General features: G+C 43.5%; 2 protein-coding genes across 2 annotated transcripts; both read left to right on the top strand.

Annotated features, from left to right (window-relative positions):
- The first annotated feature begins 12 nt into the window (after nucleotides 1-12).
- Nucleotides 13-13953, top strand: RFNG (RFNG O-fucosylpeptide 3-beta-N-acetylglucosaminyltransferase). The gene is made up of 9 exons (XM_032209304.1): nucleotides 13-200; nucleotides 1807-2508; nucleotides 3672-3720; nucleotides 9773-9875; nucleotides 10164-10317; nucleotides 11393-11478; nucleotides 11564-11729; nucleotides 12836-12921; nucleotides 13047-13953. Exons 2-9 carry the CDS (start codon nucleotides 2026-2028, stop codon nucleotides 13111-13113), a joined length of 1194 nt encoding a protein of 397 aa, XP_032065195.1. The 5' UTR covers nucleotides 13-200; nucleotides 1807-2025; the 3' UTR covers nucleotides 13114-13953.
- Nucleotides 13954-15594: 1641 nt separating this feature from the next.
- On the top strand, nucleotides 15595-20563 carry DCXR (dicarbonyl and L-xylulose reductase). Its single transcript, XM_032210855.1, has 8 exons — nucleotides 15595-16107; nucleotides 16205-16302; nucleotides 17893-18047; nucleotides 18532-18574; nucleotides 18838-18937; nucleotides 19032-19096; nucleotides 19578-19695; nucleotides 20319-20563. Exons 1-8 carry the CDS (start codon nucleotides 15795-15797, stop codon nucleotides 20420-20422), a joined length of 996 nt encoding a protein of 331 aa, XP_032066746.1. The 5' UTR covers nucleotides 15595-15794; the 3' UTR covers nucleotides 20423-20563.
- The last annotated feature ends 1 nt before the right edge of the window (nucleotide 20564 follows it).

Below are 20564 nucleotides of genomic sequence, written 5' to 3'. Positions count from 1 at the left end.
CGACAGGTAAAGCCCTTAAAGGGACCGTAGCCCCTGTTCTCTTCCCTGACTGCCCTCTTCCCCGCCCCCCCGCCCCTCCCCTCCCGGTGTCCGCTTGATTCGGCTCGACGAGGGCTCGTAGCCTGGGTAGGCGAGCACCACAAGTCCAGCGCCCGGCCCGGCTTCTTCCGCCGCCAGCGGGAGCGGAGCCGGCCCTGCCGGTAAGAGCCCAGAAACCCTCGCTCTGGCGGGCAGCGGGAGGGGTCGAATTCCCATAGCGTTCTCACGGGGCGCGGGAGGGAGAGAGGGGGAGGAAGGAGAGGAGGGGGAGTCAAGGTATGTGTGCGTGCGTGCCTGTTGCCATGGTGAGGAGTCGAGGCAACCGCTTTGAGTTGCCTGGTCTCCAGAGAAGTCCCGCACAGAAGCTCGGACGATCCCGAGGATTTCTTTCTAAATGTGTCCGCTTTAATCTGCTTGAAATGACAGTTGACTTAAAAATGATCTTGAGACGCCAATCCTATCTAAATTTACTTAAGAATAAATTCTTACTCAGGATTATAGCAACCTGTAGCAATATCACTACCCTCGTTTAGAATAGAATAACAGAACCTTGGAGGTCTTCTAGTCCGACCCCCTGCTCAGGCAGGAAACCCTCTACCATTTCAGACAAATGGTTGTTCAAGCTCTTCTTAAAAACTTCCAGTGTTGGATTCTGTGCAGAATGGACTGCAATTTTACAATATATTTCACAACCCCTATAATATAAAGCAGGGGCGGTGGCCAATGTGGTTCTTGCCTTCATTTCATGCACTTTTTGGGCTTATTTCAAAAGCGGTTTGCAAACAATTAAGAGATTATGCAAGGTTGATCTCGTTTTTCTGGAAGTCTGCCGGATGGGAAAAAGAGAAAACGTGTGAATAAGAAAAGGTAGAGCATCAAGAAGAAAAATTAGGTGTTAGGAAAATATATTCTCCATTGCTTAAATCAACAACACCCACTAATGGTATGTGGTCTAACAGTATATCATTCACAACGCATGTTTCTAGAGAGAAAATTTCTGTCTTTTTTCTTCTCTTGAATAAACCATCTAACTTCAATTATTAATTTGGTTTCACTTATTTTCCCCCAAATAAGCCTAATGATCCAAAAAATTCAATTAAGTTTATCTCCTTATTTTGCGGGAGGGAGGGTCTACTAAATATACAGTAGATCAGGGATGTCAAGCCACGGGCCAGATGCGTCACAGGCTGGCTACACCCACTGTTTTAGTGAAGGAGGAAAAGTCATGATATGTCACGTGACATGATCACATGAGTTTGACATCCCTACTGTAGATTGTATATATAGATTATATATAATAATTAGATATTGTAGACCCCTTTTTAAGTAGGCTTAAATCAATAGAACAAGTAACAGAAACTCACAGGCATAACAGATTCTTTTCAATTATATTTCCCTTTCTTTCAGCATGTTTCCTAAATGTTATTTAAGGTCATTTTCATTAATAATGCACATAAAGCTCTAAAATGCATTCAGTTTTTTGCATAATATCCAGTTTTTCTGTTGTAATAGAGTTTCAACAGTATCCTACACATTAAAGTTCTAACCAAAACAAAAGCAGATAATTGGAAAGACCTGGGAACTGCTGTCAGTCACAATAATACTAGAACAGGGAGATCAGTTATGATTCTGTATAAAGCAGTTTCATATATTCACTTGTTAATCCACAGTAACAATCTCTGATGGTTTTAAGGCCCTTTGGTTCTTATCTCAAGGTTACTTAAAACATTCAAGTTTCTTTCTTTCTTTTTGTCTCTCATGTAACAGGTTACAAATTCTGTGTTTTAGGATGACAAATCCAGGCCGCAGTATACAAAGAAATCAACCCTTAATGATTGAATGATACAAAGATGATACTGTATGGCTATAAAAGTCCCACAGCTTCAATAACTTTTACACAATTGGGCTTCATTTCAAAGGCTTCATCCTCACTGGGAAGTGATATCCCAGTTTTACATGATGGCAAATGCCCTTAGGGGCTGAAGAATGAGCTTCTCTTGCATTAGGCTCAGTAAGATAGGCTTCCTGCTCTCCATTATCACTTGCACAGTTCTCCTCTTGCTAATTCCCAAATTCCAATCCAGTTGGAGATTTAAGATCTATCCTCAGCTGCATCCATCTCTTGTTTTTAATACTTTCAACAAGAATGATACCCCACTTCAGCAAGTGGAGTTCAATTCCCCCAATCCTTTGGATGCTGAGATCGACAATATAGTGCCCTTAACAAAAGAAAACCTACTAGAAAAATGGAATCATTATGTCACAGACACTGGTGGATTCCATCTGAAAGCCAATGGAAGGATAAATGAAAGGCCACACAATGTGATACATATGGAATCTGCTGAGGTCTCTGCTAAGGAAAAGTTGGATTTGAAAGATATTTTTATTGCTGTGAAAACCACAAGGAAATATCATAAAACAAGGCTAAACTTGCTCTTCCAAACATGGATATCTCAGGCCAAAGGTCAGGTAAGAACACTATTTAATAGTTACCATATGTTATTTTGTTAGTGATATTTATTATTAACAGTTTATGTATAAAGATGCAAGTTAAAGCATTTTTAAAAGGTTAAACATAATGTCTTTTTACCATCACAGTGTTGGAAACAAATGATTTGCTTATTTTCTTTTCACAATAGTTGAAGTTAAATCATTCAATTAAAGTAAAAATGACAATTTTACCTACTTATATCCTCCTTTCCCCAATGACATTAGAGTTCTAGAAGCTCTCCATTACAGGGAATTCTTGGCACAAGTAAATAATACATTGAAGAAATTGAGCTATTCAAGCTAGCCCTGTTCCTTGTTCCTAATGAAACAACTCTGCAGATTCACCATGCATCAGATCAGTTATGCATGCATGCTGATTCTGACATGTTTTTCTGCATGAAGGTAAATCATAATTGGCTATTTATGGTAGTTATACAATGTTTCAATTGAGAATATTTTTTTATTTTTACCCATCTTTATTATTTTTACAAATGACTCAAGGCAATGAACATTCCTAATTCTCTTTCTTCCTAAATAACCCTGCGGGATGAATTGGGCTGAAACAGTGTAACTGGCTCAAGGTCACCCAGCTGGCTTTCATCCCTAAGACAGGATTAGATTGACATCTCCTGGTTTCTTGTCTGGTGCCTTAACCACTAAACCAAACTAGATATGAAACCCTTGACCTTTGGTTGGTTGGGATTTTGCTGAGTTAAATAAGAATAACACAACTGCTTCTTGTACCATATTACACCATATATTTGGTTTCCCTTCTGCCTATCGCAGGGATCCCCAACCCTCAGCCTGTGGACCGGCTGCGGCACACCAGAAACTGGCCGTGCAAACCAGCAAAGCCCCCATCCGCACATGTGTGGGATGCAGGCAGCACATGAAACTCCGCCCCCTGTGGTCTGCGGAAAAGCCTCTTTCCGTGGAACCGGTCCCTGGCACCCAAAGGATTGGGGGCCACTGGCCTATCAGATAATGTGCTTAACATTCCTGAAACATATAATAAGGGGGGGAGGAAGATTCCTTTTTTGGCTTGAGGCTGTGAGGAACCAATATAATATTCTGACTGAAACGAACAATAACATTACTCTGAAATCTTCAGATCAATAATTCTTGATGTGTATCTTTTATAGACGTTTGTATTCACAGACGGGGAAGATCATGAGCTGCATCTTAGAGCAGGTAAATTATTACTCACTTTCCAGGTTTATATTTAAAATAAGATACGAATCACTCTTACCAGTCACTTATCTTTTTAGAGAAGGGATTATATAGTTCAATATCTCAGGGGCTGCCACAAAGAAGAGGGAGTCAAGCTATTCTCCAAAGCACCTGAAGGTAGGACAAGAAGCAATGAGTGGAAACTAATCAGGGAGAAAAGGAACCTAGAACTAAGGAGACATTTCCTGACAGAAAAATTAATCAGTAGAGCAACTTGCCTCCAGAAGTTGTGAATGCTCCAACACTGAAGAGATTGGATAACCATTTGTCTGAAATGATATAGCAATAGCAATAGCACTTAGACATTCATTCATTCATTCATTCATTCATTCATTCATTCATTCATTTATTTATTTATTTATTTATTTATTTATTTATTTATTTATTTATTTATTAAATTTATAGGCCGCCCAATCCCAGAGGACTCCGGGCGGCTTACAAAGAAAGAAGAAAAAAAAGAAAAGCAAAATAAAACAATAGTTTAAAATTCCCAACACGCATACGTTCTAATCGGGGCTGGACTTTGACAATGAGGTCAACAGCCCCAGGCCTGCCGGAACAGCCAGGTTTTAACAGCTTTCCTGAAGGCCATGAGAGTGGGTAAGGTCCAGACCTCTGGGGGTAGCTGATTCCACAGGGTCAGAGCAGTCACAGAGAAGGCTCTCCTCCGGGGGCCCGCCAGCCAACACTGTCCGGCTGACGGCATCCGAAGGAAGCCCACCCCGTGGGATCTTATCAGCTGGTGGGAGGTGTGTGGCAGTAGGCGGTCTCGCAGATACCCTGGTCCTAAGCCATGTAGGGCTTTAAGGGTGATAACCAACACCTTGAATTGCGTCCGAAGATCAATTGGCAGCCAGTGCAGCTCGCGGAGGACAGGTGTAATATGGGTGTATCTCGGTACACCCAATATCGCTCGCACGGCTGCATTCTGGACTAACTGTAGTCTCCGAACGCTTTTCAAGGGTAGTCCCATGTAGAGCGCATTGCAATAATCCAGGCTTGAGGTGACAAGGGCGTGAGTGACCGTTTGAAGTGCCCCCCGCTTTTCAAGGGTAGCCCCATGTAGAGCGCATTGCAATAATCCAGGCTTGAGGTGACAAGGGCGTGAGTGACCGTTTGAAGTGCCCCCGGTCCAAGTAGGGCCGCAATTGGTGTACCAGGCGAACCTGGGCAAAGGCCCCCCTGGTCACAGCCGACAGATGGTGTTCCAGTGTCAGCTGTGAATCCAGGAGGACCCCCAAATTGCGGGCCCTCTCTGAGGGGTGTAAGTTTTCACCCCCCAGGATCAAGGACGGACTGTCTGAACTGTCCTTCGGGGGCAACATCCAAAGCCACTCGGTCTTATTGATTGAGCACCAGTTTGTTCCTCCCCATCCAGATCCTGACAGCTTCCAGGCATCGGCACCTCACATCCGCCGCTACACTGAGCTGGCACGGGGCAGATAGATACAATTGTATATCATCTGCATATTGATGGTACTTTATCCCGTGCCGTCGTATGATCTCACCCAGCGGCTTCATGTAGATGTTGAATAGGAGGGGGGACAGGACCAAACCCTGCAGCACCCCACATTTGAGGGGCCTAGGGGTCGACCTCTGTCCCCCGACCAAGACCGACTGCAACCTGCCGGAGAGGTAAGAGGAGAACCACCGTAAAAGGGTGCCTGTCACTCCCACCTCCTCCAGACGTCGCAGAAGGATATCATGGTCGATGGTATCAAAAGCCGCTGAGAGGTCAAGAAGCACCAGGATAGAGGAATGCCCTCTATCCCTAGCCCGCCAGAGATCATCGATCAAGGTGACCAAAGCGGTTTCTGTGCTGTACCTAGGCCTGAAACCAGACTGAAAGGAATCCAGATAATCCGCTTCATTCAAGGTCTGTCGGAGTTGAAGCGCCACCACCTTCTCAACAACCTTCCCCAGAAAAGGAAAGTTGGAGACAGGACGGTAGTTTTTCAGGACGGCTGGATCCAGGGAAGGCTTCTTGAGGAGCGGGTCTCACCACCACTTCCTTTAGTGGTTGTGGGAAAGACCCCTCCTGCAAAGATGCGTTGGTAATCACCTGGAGCCAGACTCGTGTCACCTCCCTGCTGGTCGAAACCAGCCAGGTGGGGCACGGGTCCAGTAAACAGGTGGAGGCGCTCATCGCTCCCATGGCCTTGTCCACTTTCTCAGGGGTGACAAATTCAAACTCATCCCAGGAAATCTGACTTAGACTTACCCTCGGCATCTCGGCTGGTATTGCCCAAGCCAAGTCAAGGTCTGTCCAAAACTGAGTGATTTTATCCGACAGAAACTGAACAAATTCCTCAGCTCTTCCCTGCAGGGGTTCCCCCACCCCCTCACCTTTTAGGAGGGGGCGGGTCACCCTGAACATGGCGGCTGGGCGGGATTCTGCGGACGCAAAAAGAGCGGAAAAATGTGTGCATTTTGCCGCCCGTATCACCACTAGGTAAGTCCTAATAAAGGCTCTTAGTAGTGTTCGATCAGATTCAGAGTTACTAGTCTTCCAACGTCGCTCTGGGCGTCTCTTTTGGCGCTTCATCTTCCGGAGTTCCTCGGTAAATCAAGATGCCCTCCTGGATCCACTGCCACGGAGAGGCCTCAAAGGCGCAATCCGATCCAGTGCCTCATTCCAGGCAGCGACTAAGGATTCGGTCGGATTGCGGGCAAGGGAGTCAGGTATCTCTCCAAGCTCCCTCTGAAATCCCATCGGGTCCATCAGGCGCCTGGGGCGGAACCACTTAATCGGTTCCACCTCTCTGCAGTGGGGGAGTAGTGTCCTGAAATCAAGCCTCAGCAAGGAGTGATCTGATCATGACAAGGGCAAGGTCTCTATTTCCCTTAATTCCAGATCACATCTCCACTGCCCTGAGAGAAATACGAGGTCGAGTGTGTGTCCTGCTCTATGAGTTGGACCCTTAACTACTTGGGTCAAGTCCATGGTTGTCATGGAGGCCATGAACTCCTGTGCCCCTTCAGAATGTTCGCCAAGAGACGGTAGATTAAAGTCCCCCAGCACCATTAGCCTGGGGAACTCTACCGCCAACCCAGCTACTGCCTCTAGCAGCACAGGCAGGGCTGTCATGACGCAGCTGGGAGGTAGGTACGTCAAGAACAAGCCCACTTGAACCCCTAGGTCCAACTTCAAGAGAAGAGACTCACACCCCACAATCTCCGGGGCAGGGCTCCTGCGAGGAACTAACGACTCCCAGACGACCAGTGCTACTCCCCCACCCCTTACCTGGTGTCATGGTTGATGGAGCACCTGGAACCCATTTGGGCACATTTCTGAGAGGGGGACTCCTCCCTCTTGGCCTAGCCAGGTTTCAGTTATACATGCCAGGTCTGCCCCCTCGTCTAATATTAAGTCCCGGACGAGGGGAGCCTTATTCACAACAGACCTGGCATTTAGCAGCAGCAACCTGAGACCAGGGCCCTGATCTCCTCTGCCACCAGGTTCTTGTGGTGAGCCTGAGGGGCCGGAACAAGGAATCGCTGTAATGTAGCGAGTCCTTCTTCCCCGGTAATGGCTAGCCCTACAGCTCCTGTCATATCTGCCCCTCCCGGTCGTAACCAAAATGCTCCGACCCTCTCCCCCATCCGTAGACCGCCCCCACTCCCATGGCCCCCATTCTTCCCGGCAGGCCACACAAACCACTCTAGGGCGAGGGGTGGATCCGGGCCCCCATCCACTTCTGCTTCTGCACTCAGTGGAGGGGGCTCCAGGTCACACCCCCAGTCCTATCATGTTCACTCAACAAACATTCTGCTCAGACACACCCCACAGTAGTCGTTAAAAATACAATACAGTAATAAAAGTAATTAAATTAATTAAATTAAAAGTGGGCGCATTCACTCTCACAATCGTACAATCATACACTCAGCACACTAGTTAAAAACGCCATTCTTGAGACCGCAAAACAGGTGGTCAGCGCAGTTTGAGGCGGCTGCGGCCGGTAATAATTTGGGGGAAGGGGTTCCTCGTTCTTTCCCCTGCGTAGTCTGAAAATGGTGCAAAAGTCTGAGGGGACTGGGAAAATTGGCACTAGTTGGGAAAAGCAGGTTCCCCATTCTCCTCGTCCCTGTCCTCTCTCTCTGTGGGGCGATATGTCGCAGAACAATGTGCAGAGCAGCCGGCACGGTAGCAGTTCCTCCTGGCCTGGCATGCTTTAGGACGTAAGGCCCAAAGAGCCGAGGCCGCAGTAGCCGGGGCGACGACAGAAAAGGGCCCATACCGATCAAGACGCCCAGCGGTAACAATGTCCAAAAGCCGCGGTGAAAGAAGAAGAGGGAGGGAGGGGGAGCTGCGTCCAGGATGGCAATGGCGGTGGCAAAAAAGGCCAGCCGCTCAGTCCCAAGTCAAACTGACAGACTCCACGGCTCCAGGGCAGGCACAGCAGCACAACACAGCGACTCCCCCGAAGCGGCAGGGCCGGGCCGCGGCAGCTGGAGTAGATGGAATGGCAGTCACGGCGGCTGGGGCGGGCGGGACAGGGGCAGGGTCGGCGGCCCCTCCGAAACAGCAGGGCCAGGTCGGCGGCCGGAGCAGATGAAATGGCAGTCGCGGCGGCCGGAACAGGCGGGATGGCTGTAGGGTCGGCGCCCCCCCCCAAGCAGCAGGGCCAGGCCGCAGCGGCCAGAGCAGATGGAACGGCGGCCGTGGCGGCCGGAGCAGGCGGGACAGCAGCAGGGTCAGGGGCCCCCCCCGGAGCAGCAGGGCCAGGCCGCGGCGGCCGAAGCAGATGGAACAGCGGCTGGAACAGGTTGAACAGCGGTGAGCCGGCGCCCCCCCCTCCGAAACGACAGGTCCAGGCCGACGCCCGGAGCAGGCAAAACGGCAGTTGCGGTGGCCGGAGCCGGTAGGATCAGCAGTGTTTTCTGAGAGCAGCTCTTTCAGAAACGATGTTTTCTTCCATTAGCTGCTTCTCCGGATCCCCCTTATGTTGTTCTTGCCTTATTATCACCCCCCAATTCAGTCCTCGAAACCTCAGCTCCATATCTTTTGGCCGTTTTTCCTCAAGGAACCTGAGCGGTATATGCTGCTTCACAATGCTTTACAGCCCTCTCTAAGCAGTTTACAGAGTCAGCCTATTGCCCCCAGCAATATGGGTCCTCATTTTACCAACCTTGGAAGGATGGGAGGCTGAGTCAACCTTCAGCTGGTGAGACCCGAACTGCCAAATTGCTGGCAGCCAGCAGTCAGCAGAAGTAGGCTGCAATACTGCATTCTAACCATTGCGCCACCGTGGTTCTTAATAGGGTTTCCTGCCTAAGCAAAGGGTTGGACTAGAAGACCCTTCCAACTCTGTTGTTCTATAATTGTATAATCTGCTTTGCAAAAAGAAGATCCCCAGCTCAGTCATTGTCTTGAGGAGTACTGGAATCAGTTCCTGTTCTGAGAAGCAAGGGATAAATGCTGTCCAGAGTGCACTTTCTGTTTATGATGTTATATAGAGTTATTTCCATTTCTGGGTAAAAAAGGATTATTTTCTTTTTGAAATGCTTCCTTATTTGCCTCCATTGATAATTTTGCATTGATGCTTATATCTTTAAATTCCTTCAGACTGTTAATATTCCAGAAACAGTAATGATAAGTAGTGCTTGCAGAGATCAATGTAATATATGTTGCAGCTTTATGGTTGTGGAACATGGAATTGCAAAAAGTACTATAGCACTATTAAATGATACAATAATTTTCTTACATTCCTGGTGAAAACTTCAGAAGCATTATGTAAAACTATCATGCTTGCCCATTTACTTCTTCCATTTCATATTCTTATAGCATGACATTGTTTGATCCACAGTCTAGATCCTTCACAGCTAGCACTGGATGCTTATTAATTTATGAATCAAATTTACATAGCTGCCAATCTCACCAAAGGCAACTCTGAGTGGCATAGAACAATAGATGCGATGTAACATTCGGGGCTTTTCTTCATATATGAATATGATTATATTTGCTTTCAGAAACTACATAGCTTGTTCCTTTGCAATCAATTTTATTTTATAGGGGATCATATGATTAATACCAATTGCTCAGCTGTTCACACCCGCCAAGCTCTCTGCTGCAAGATGTCAGTGGAATATGATAAATTTCTAGAGTCTGGGCAAAAGTAAGTGGAAATCACTTGTTTCATAGTTATTTTCATTGCTCTTTTGGCTTCATCAGTGCCTCCTGTTCTTTTGATCAGCAGATAAAATAGGAGAATGTTGTGTTTGATCTAATTTTATGTAGTTAAAAAGTTGTTCTCCATTTGTTCTCTCATTCCCTTGCATTTTAATTATGTCATTTGTATTGTCAACAATGCATAGATCTGAAAAATTAGGTCTTCTTCAAAGAGAGCTTTGTTATATTTTTGTTATGACCTCCAATGCAATTTTCTTGTCTGAATTTTCTGCAGGTGGTTTTGTCATGTAGACGATGACAACTATGTGAATTTGAAGAGTCTCCGGAGTCTTTTATCTGCTTTTTCACACAGCCAAGATATATATTTAGGAAGACCAAGTCTGGACCATCCAATTGAAGCAGCAGACTATCTCCGGAATGATGGATCAGTGAGCAGATTCTTTCACTGTTGGTTTTCATGAACTGAAAAAAGCAGATTTTTATAGTCTTGCATGTTTACTTTCATCTGGAATTCACACCCTACTTTGTTATTTTTCTAGCCCACCAGCATGGGAGTGGGCAACACTTCCCTTAGCGGCATGGCTTGAAGTGGATTTTTGCAGATGCTATTATTTCAGATTACCATTGCTTCCTTTGTTGTACAGAATTGACTACTGAAAAACTGATTAGTCTTGTCTCCAGCCAGAAAGCAAAATCACAGTCATGTGATTTCCCACTTAGGGCCCGCTTAGCAGTATAGCTGCCTGTCCAATTTAGGGTTATTAGGTGAGGATTACCTGTATGGATTGCAGGCCAAAATGAGTAAACCGATGGAAGAAGAATGATATCCAACAGGAGCACCAGAAAAATCACTAGAGGAGGGCAGTTCAGTCATTTTGGCTTAGATTAAATTATCCATCCTTCACTGCTAGTCATAGCAGGCTAATAAAACTGAAAGCTTTATTTGCAAAAATTAGGCAATTATGCAATTTATAGGCAACATATATTTGTAAATTTCCAACACTTCAGAACACAGAACACATGAAAGATTATTTTTGAAAAGAAATTAAAAGATCTAAGCTTCTTCATATGAAATAAGAAATGTACAGATTTTCACATTTTAAAACAAATTGCAAAATTCAACTTTGAATGTATAGATACAGTTGTGTTTTCATTCCTTTACTTATACTTGGCTGTCTATCTGTAATTAATTGTAGTGATTATTTTGTTCTACAGCCATAGAATATGGTATTACATATTCTATAGCTTATGATTACAATCCTATACATGTTTCCTTCCATAAGTCTGATTGAACCAATTTTATTGAAGCTATATGAAGAATTAGTTATATGTAAAGAAAGTCCAGAGCTGGTGTGTTTCTTTAAATTCAAATTTGGTTTAAGATTGGTTTCCCAAAGCTCCAACAATTTTCTGAGGCTTTCTAATGGTCAAATAGAATTGATAATGCCCAATTGATCACAAAATGGTCAGCCGTTCTAACTTGTCTCTTGTTTATTTTGCTAGACCACTACAAAATTCTGGTTTGCCACAGGTGGTGCTGGATTTTGCATCAGCAGAGGCCTGGCCCTCAAGATGAGCCCATGGGCTAGGTAGGTGCAGTTGGAAGGCTTGCTCCCACCTGTGGCCAAAATAGAACTAAGGACAGATTCATTCCTTGACTTTTGCTTTTGGCAGCCTTGGCAGCTTCATCAGCACTGCAGAGAGAATTCGCCTCCCTGATGATTGCACCATTGGCTACATCATTGAGGGGCTCTTGGAAGTGAAACTGTTGCACAGCCCTTTATTCCACTCTCATCTGGAAAACCTACAGCGGCTGCGTGGTAGAGCTGCACTCAGACAAGTAAGGACAACTCTCCTCTAAATTAAGCAGATGCTTTTCCCCCACACCCACTTTCTTCCTTAAAAGGCTCTGTTTCATGGGAGTTTCTTACTGAGACTACTGCAAGTTGGTCATCTGCGACAGTACTGATGTAGTACAAACAAAATACAAAAGCCTTTTGTGAATTTCTCTCATGGTGATGGGAAAAACAAAGAAGAAATGATGGGCATTTTCAAAGTAAACTTAAAAAATAAGACTTGCTCTTAAATTATTGTTGAGGCGAAGGCTAGGTTTTGAAGACAAAGCAATTGGAAAAGAAGTTAAATGTCAGTGTCGAATTTGTATACTTATTTGAATACTATGTTTGGAAAACACATAGTGAAAAAGTACATGACAAAGCAGTTATCCAGGAAGGGAGAAAAAGTAAATAGCATGTAGCAATATTTAAAGTAACAGAAAACTAAGATAAACATTGTAGTTCTGGGATTCCAGGGACATTTTGTCAATTTTATGAATACCTTGTAGTCCTTGCTTAGTGACTGCCTCATTTAGCAACTGTTCAAGTTACAGCAGTGATGAAAAAATAACTTTACAACCAATCCTCACATTTATTACTTTCACAGGTCTGTCCTGGAAAGGAAAACTGAAATAAAATCATATGCACGGTAGCAATTTCACTTACTAGCCACTTAATAACCAAGTTGCCAGTACCAAATGTACACTAAACAAGGATTACTTGTATTTTAAAAACTGTTCCTGATTATGTTGGCCTTATTTTCACATCCAGTAATATACAAAGATTTTTTAAAAAGCAAATATTTGATTTATGTAAAAAGATACCGTAGCTATAATACGGAGATAAAAATGACAAACCCCCCTCTAATAATTTAAGGATTGTTTAACCTGATAACAGCAGTTGTGGGATTTTATTCATTTCCTCTTCACCAACTAAAATGTTTCAATTGGTCCTAATCCTAGAGAGACTGTAATATATTTCCAATCCCTGTTAAGTAATTATACTAATTGTAAAACCCAATTTTAGGACTTGAATGCGTTCCAAGTTTTAAAATTAATTCTTTCTAACAAGTGCAATTTTGAATATGTGGGTTATGTGTGTTTTTTTCTAGGTTACCTTGAGTTATGGTGGCCCTGAGAATAAACACAATGTTGTCAGTGTGGGTGAAGTATTCAGTATACAACAAGATCCAACTCGGTGTGTACATTATGTTTTAAATCCCCTAACTTACTTCTTCAATTAAGACATTCTAGCATGAAAACTGAAAATAGCCGAGTAATATATTTACAGTATTAGACTATAACTTACCTTATTCTTTGCAGGTTCAAATCTGTTCACTGCCTCCTCTACCCTGAAACACTGTGGTGTCCTACCGTAATAGTGAAATGACATCTCACCTTTCCTGTGAATCTCTTACGCAGCTTTCTTTAAATGAATAGCCAGAGCTATATACCGGAGGAAGAAGAAAGACAAAGCAAGTCCCAGATAAACCAGCCACTCTTCAAAATAATACTAGAGAACTTTGGACAGGGGCACATTATAAATAATATCCACAATGTTTATTTTGGTGTCTTAAATATATCCTTGCTGAGCCATAATCCTTCCCACATTGTAGGAATACACTTTCAATGTAAAGCTGCAGTCTGGCACTGTAGCAATATGGCTGATAAAAAGACATTTATAGAAATGTTTGGAGCAAAGCATAGCTTTTTTGTTTTTATTAGAACAAGTGTTCTTATTTGGGAAGGTAGTATAATCAAAGTATTTTTGTTAATTCTGCTTTACCAACTGTATTCCTGTGGAACCACAGTAGAAATGTTAGAAATGTCATCTCTTACAGGTTGCATATGAGACAAGCCAATCCCTAGCAACTTCTCTGCTCTATGCAGTACCAGAATCTCTTTCCTTCATGGCCCTTTAAAGTTCTCTTTCCTTCTTCCCTTTTCATAACTTCTCCACTGTTGCAGTCAAGTCCCAAGTGATTGGTCTTCAATATTTTCTAACCACTAATTGTTTCAAAATATTGAAACAGATATTTCTGTTGGCTGGGCCATCATCTGAATCTTACATATTGCATCTAGACTTCCTGGTGTGATACATCCAACACCCAGTAGATTGGATCTTTTAGCAAATGTGTTTGTAAAAGGATAGATCATGAAGGGTTTTTTGAGGGTTTTCCACTGGTTCCATGATCAACGTAGTCACTTAATAAAAGATATTTCTGAGTCATTACTATTGTACAGAATCTTTCTTGTAAATATAGCAGCATTCATCAAAAAGCTTTTATGACCCAATCCATACTGTGCTGGATTGTCTGATCTATCTGGTGTTCTGTAAGCTCCAGAACAGTTCTGATTGTGAGCACCACCTGACAACTCATTTGAGAGAATAGTTGGATGCATTATTGTCTCTGCTGGGCATTCCTGATACAGCTGATGGACATTTTATTTTGACAGAAGAATCCAAAATAGAAGCCAAGTATTTGCCATCAAGTCGAGGCACAGAAAAATGTAAAAGTTGAAACCAAGATTGTTATATTTAAAACTAACTTAACTGTAGATGGAAGCTTGATTTTAATGCACATTCATCTGCTACAAAGACTTGAATTAATCAGGATACAGCTTTGACAAGTGACAAGAAGTTATTAAATTATTATTATCATTAAATTATTATATTATTACTGGAATATTAATGAGAGTGATGTGGTGGCCAACTGGTGGAGCTCTCATCCCACAATCAGGAGGCTGTGAGTGTGATCCTAGGTAGAGGCAGGTATTTCTCTCTGGGCATGATGAGAATATTGCTGAATATAACTCCACATTGGTGACAGGAAGGGCATCCGGTCAGTAAATACTCAGCTCTCTTCATTTGCCCATGATAATGATTATTGGAATATTAATAGGGTCCTGATGTTAGATCGCAGTGGTTATAAGTATTGCAGGCTAATTCTGCCGACTGCCAGTTCATTCCTGACCTGTCAAGGTCAATAAAATGATCCAGATTTTGGGGGGCAATATGCTGATACTGTACTCAAGAGACGCTGTGATGCTGTAAAACAGGGAGACGCAACCCTTGGGCTGTGGCCCACTACTAGGCCGTAGTCCATTCAGAACCCGGGCCACAGATATGGCAGGCAAGCAGAGCTACATTTGTGCACGTTCATCTGCCATTCACACAGAACCCTCCCCTCCCTGCCCCCAAAGTACAAATGTGAAGTTTCCGCTGTTCGCCCATGAGGCCAATGTTGAGAAAAGACAGGAGACAAATTTTCTCGGGATGGAGCGACCCAGATTGGGGTCTGAGAGCCCCTTTTATTGAGACAGGACAAAGGCAGGAGGAGCAATAGCATGTGATAAAAAACAGCCTGTAAAAGTACAATTTCTAATCTACTGCTTCAGGAAAGTTCTCTCTATATATGGTCAAATCCTGGACGTCAATGGTAGGGCACATCTCAGAATGTTATGTTATTCACTATCAGGATGTTATGGCTTTCTAGGAGTTTGTTTTCTCCTGTGTGATTCAGCGTGACTCTGCAGGCCCTAGTATGAACTAGGCCATGGAGGACACACACCTGCACAAGGAACTATATTACAACATACAAAAGGTTGGAGACCGCGGCTTTAAAGCACCATGAAGTGATATATAAGTCTAAAGTGCTATTTTGCTGAAGTATCAACTGAAGTGTCACATACAATTGTTCATTCTGTATTGTTGAATTTCTACTGCTTATTGCCTCGGGTATTAAATACTGTTTCTTTTACGCTGTGACTAGGCGGGGAAAACATTTACTGTTCGGCATTTCGTGATTATCAGAAACCCCTCTCCAACCAGCATAATAAAAACGGAACTATATGAATAATTGTATTACAATTTCTCTTTCTCTCAACAATCTCCCTACCCCAACTATTATATTGATCAGTCTGCAATGCGCTGGTATCATAAACTCTAAGCCGCCTTGCAGCTCTCCGTTTTTCTCATAGGGACCCACACCGCAAAAACTCCAGGGAAAAAAAACATGGCGACATGAAGAACCAGGAACCTCCCCTTCGGACAAAGGAGCGGTTGTCCGGATGCGGTTTTACCCCCGGTGCCCCGAAGGATGCCAGAAACCGGACTCGGGCGCTCCCGATAGACCCGAAACGGGGGGAGAGGGGAGGCGCGTCCTCAGGCGGGACTACAAACGCGACACTCGGGAGCCGGGAGGGCTTAAAAGAGGGCCGAAAGCGGTGAAGACAAGAGGACCTCCTTCCCCCTTGTGGAAGCCCCTTCGGGCGCCGCCTCTTCCCTTCCAGCGCTGCCTCCAGCGCCGATTGGAAGTTCAGCCGCCGCGGAGGATGAAGCGCTTCTCTGGCCGCCGCGCTTTGGTGACGGGTGCAGGCAAAGGTAGCGTTCCCGGGGGCCGCGCCGCTGGAGCTGGCGCTTCGGGGACGAGCCCCGCTGCGTTAGTGCCGGTGCCACAACGTTGTGCTCCCCTTTTCAGGGATCGGCAGGGCTGCGGCGGTACGGCTGAGCCAAGCTGGGGCTCAGGTGGTGGCGGTGAGCCGGACCCAGACAGATCTCGAGACCCTGCAAGAAGAGGTAGAGGCAGCGTGGCTCCTGCCTGCTCAACCTCTGTGCCCAGTTGTGGATCTCCTTTGGCTTCTGCCTGGCCCGACCCTCGCTTTTCCTCTGGCCTTCCTCTCTTCCAGGAGGGCCATGCCTGGATGGCTGCCTCTCGCTCAGAGGAAGGACGGCTTGGCTTCTGGGAGGCAGCTTTTCCACTGGGGTCTCTACATATAGGACTAGATCGGTTCTCAAAGGTTTTAGCCTGGGGGGGGGGGTCTCTTGGGTTTTTAAAAAGTGATTGAGGACACCAAAAAGCTTTGATGTGTGTGGGTTATATCACTGATGTGTAGTATGTTAGAAATTAAAACCGAGAAATGTTAAAAATATTTATTTATAAAATACTCCGCCATCCCCTGATAAACCATGCTTTGAGAATCACGAATCTAGATAAACCTTGAATTTCATTTTGTAAGGCCCTTATTACCTCAAGCTTGTTCATTTCTGTGAGTGGAGCTACACTCCAATTGCATCCTATTTTTGTTAGCCCACCCTCAAAAGTCCTTGTATATGCCAGATGCATGTTCCTATACACGCCGGAAGAGTCCCTATACGTGACAGATCTCAACTATTTGAGGCAAATCTGCAATAGAATGGTCAGCAGATACTACATTTCACCACGCATGTGCCAAGTGCATGGCTTGTGATTTTGACCATTGCAAAAGCAGACATTCCACCCTGTCTTTCCACTACATATTTATCATGCCTCAGGGTAACCAATTAATCAGAGTATCCAGTGCCACTACCTGCTGAAGAAATAAAGAATTCTTCCATTAAAATTGCTCCCTTCCCTTTGCCCTTTTGCCAAACATTTGAAATACTTTAAAGACAAAATCTGTAGTACTCCTACCAAGGTCACAGAAAAACCTTCAGGGGTGTTCTCATTTTTTCACCAGCTGCTCTAGCCTTTAGGCTGTACTGAAAGGCAAGAGAGTAAATTAACTTCCACCCTGTTTTCTGCATTTGTCTGGCATAGAAGGGGAATAAAATGACTTGACCTAATCTGGAAATGCCTGGGTTTTATAGATTAAAATCTTGTGCCTGGCTTGTTAAGAGTGTCATTGAATAGCTACCACTACCAGATAAGCCACCTGTAATCTGTCCCCAGAACAGCACCAATTTAAAAATAAACTATTTACTGCATTTCTCATCATTTTCTCACAGAATTGCGATGAAAAGGGAAAATGTACTTTGTACCAAATGAACTCATCTGCCATTCTTGGGACATTCTTCACATAGTGTAAAACATGTTTCAAGGGCATGTTTTTATTATTATTTTTAGGTGATTATTGCAGGATAGAGAATCTAATTAGAATTGCAGATGTCTAAATTATTCTTTTTGACTGTCAAAAAAAACCTGGAATGTTGTATGAAAATATCCTTGCAGTTCAAGCTTAATGAAGGAACTACATCTCCTTGGACCTTTGTTTGAAATCAGTATTCTGTCCTGGTAAAATTTATTTTGTATACTTTGTAAGAAAAGTCATTTGAAACTAGCAGCCCTAACACCCTTGCTTTATAATCAGCATCAATCCCCGTGTCCCTTAATGTTGCTTCTATCCTCAGTGCCCTGGCATCCAGACATTGTGTGTTGACCTCGCAGACTGGGAAGCTACAGAGACTGCACTAAGCACAGTAGAAGATATTGATTTGTTAGTGAATAATGCTGCTGTAGCAGTTTTGCAGCCATTCCTACAGGTTTCTAAGGAGGCCTTTGACAGGTAATCAAGGCGAGGTGGCAGAAATCAAGTAAGCAAACAAAGAAATAATCCAGGCCAAAGAAAAGATGTAAAAAATTTGAAAATTAAAATAAAACAGGACCCACAATTACCAGGTAACTAAAGGGAGATGTGAGAATTTGGTTTTAGAAACCACTGCTGTAGTTCCAATTTTCAACCTTAGAGGTCCTTTCCATTCCACTTTGAAGGATACATATAATAAAATGTTGTTCTTGAATAAAAACCGAGCTTCAGATGTTAATTTGGTTCAGTTTGCAGAACAATTGTTTTCTTTGTCCTTGATGAAAAAAGTGCAGACTTGTTTGTTTTAGCAACCTGATCATTCCTTTGTTTCCCCAAGACTGGTGATGGGATGGGGAAGACTTGAGGTTTAGTATGCAATCCCTGCACTTTGGGCTTCTAGCAATTTCCCACTTTGTTGCAATTGGCTTTTCTTGGTGTATTTAATCTCTTTCCTTTTATATAGATCTTTCAGTGTCAACCTTCGGGCTGTGCTGCAGGTCTCCCAGGTGAGAAATCTGCATGATGTTGGAAGGACCATGTAGGACTGTAGAAGCAGTTAGTAAAAACTTCCATTAACAAATGGAAGATTATTATTGTTTTAAGGAAGGTGGATTTCTGGTTCCATCCTATGTGCATTTGCTCAGAAATAAATCTCCACCTCACTGCTTTGGCAACTCTCTTTATACTAATTGTATACTTTATACACCGATGCCCTGGATATCATTAAATTGCAAATGATAAATGTCTGATAAATTCTGTGTTGTCATAGATTTTTGCCCAGAAATTGATTGCCAGAGGAGCACCAGGAGTTATTGTCAATGTTTCAAGCCAAGCTTCCCAACGGGCTGTGTTAAATCACACAGTCTATAGTGAGTATCACTGTAGGAAAGTAAAGGAAAAACAAGGAGAAGAGGAAGAAAGGGGAGCATTTAATACACTTATTTTTTTTTTGTTTGCCTGAAGGTGCAACCAAGAGTGCCTTGGATATGCTGACAAAGTCAATGGCTCTGGAATTAGGCCCCCATAAGGTAAGCACCTCTGCCTAAAGAGAAATATAAGATGAAGGAGAAGCAGTAACTATAGGACATGCAAAGAGCAAACAAAAATAAAATATGTTGTCATTAGGTGACTGTGTAGAGCTTACTATAAACCAAAACTGGAAAAAAAAATGGAGCCTTATTTTGAAGGAAGAAGGTTCAGTAAGACAGAGTGATATATTTCACCGAGAGCCAGATTAAAATGTTAGCTGTTTTCATAGTGAAAAACCAATTCCTTAAGAGTAACCTCAAAAAGCAGGGATGAATAATGTGTGACCCTTCAAATGTTGCTGAATTCCAACTCCCATTTTACCTTGATCAACATGACCAGTGATGAAGGATGATGATAATTCTAGATTACCAATATTAATGAGAGTTCTAGACCATCAACATTTCTAGACAGAGTACGTGTCTGTTGGGTGCTTAGTCTAACCATGCATTCATTCTGTATTTCCTTTCTTTGCTTTTCAAGATTAGGGTAAATTGTGTGAACCCTACAGTTGTCATGACCAACATGGGACGCCTAAATTGGAGTGATCCCCAGAAATCTGGACCTATGCTTGGCCGCATCCCATTGGGAAAATTTGCAGGTAATTTGGGAGACAAACATCCTGTGTCAGAGGACGAGAGGCTCTCTGGGGCTCTATAAACATTATTACAGAGGCAAAGTGGTTAGCAATAACTGAGAAACATGCACCAGTGCTGTGCCTGCTTTAAAGAGCCTATTCATCTGGAATGTATAAGCTTCTGATCAAGGCCTATAGTCTCTCAATTGTTCTATGCCTCTGATAGTGAAGCTGAAATGATTGCATTTCTGGAGAAGCGTCCTCATTCCTTACATAGCAAGCCCTCAGCCAGTTTAGTTAAAGTTAAGTGTTTTTCTTAGAAAAAGGTGATTTTTGTCTTTTCCTATCAGAGATTCAATTTATCCCTGGAACCATATCACCTCATTTCTGTGTTATCAGTATCACACCAATTACAGACAATTTAAAAACAACAAAAATATTACATCTGTTCCTGTGAAAAGGAATTTTTGAATTTAATTTCCAGAAAAAGCTATCAGGGTTAGGTATTGCTCACTGGAGAAGATAAGAGTAGGTAGTATCATTTGATTTTAAGAATGGGAAACTCCTTCCTGTCTGTGAAAGACTTCAATGGATTTGATTGCCTTCGCAATTGCTTTCAGCCAATCTTCCTGCATCTGTCTTTACAGAAGTGGATGATGTGGTAAATGGCATCCTGTTCTTGTTGAGCGACCAAAGCAACATGACCACTGGTGCCACACTGCCCATTGATGGAGGATTCCTCTCCAGCTAGAATACCTTGTTGGGTAAATTCTTTGGGGATGAATAGCCTGACTCTTCATGATTTATCCAGTTTAGTCTTTTTCAAAATACGGAAGGATCATGAAATGGAACAATTTGATATACAAATAAATCAATAAAGTAGTAGAAAGAAT

This window comes from Thamnophis elegans, chromosome 2 (assembly GCF_009769535.1).
Source record: "Thamnophis elegans isolate rThaEle1 chromosome 2, rThaEle1.pri, whole genome shotgun sequence".
NCBI classification, from domain to species: Eukaryota; Metazoa; Chordata; class Lepidosauria; order Squamata; family Colubridae; genus Thamnophis; species Thamnophis elegans.
This window is presented reverse-complemented; position numbering and strand designations above follow the sequence as displayed.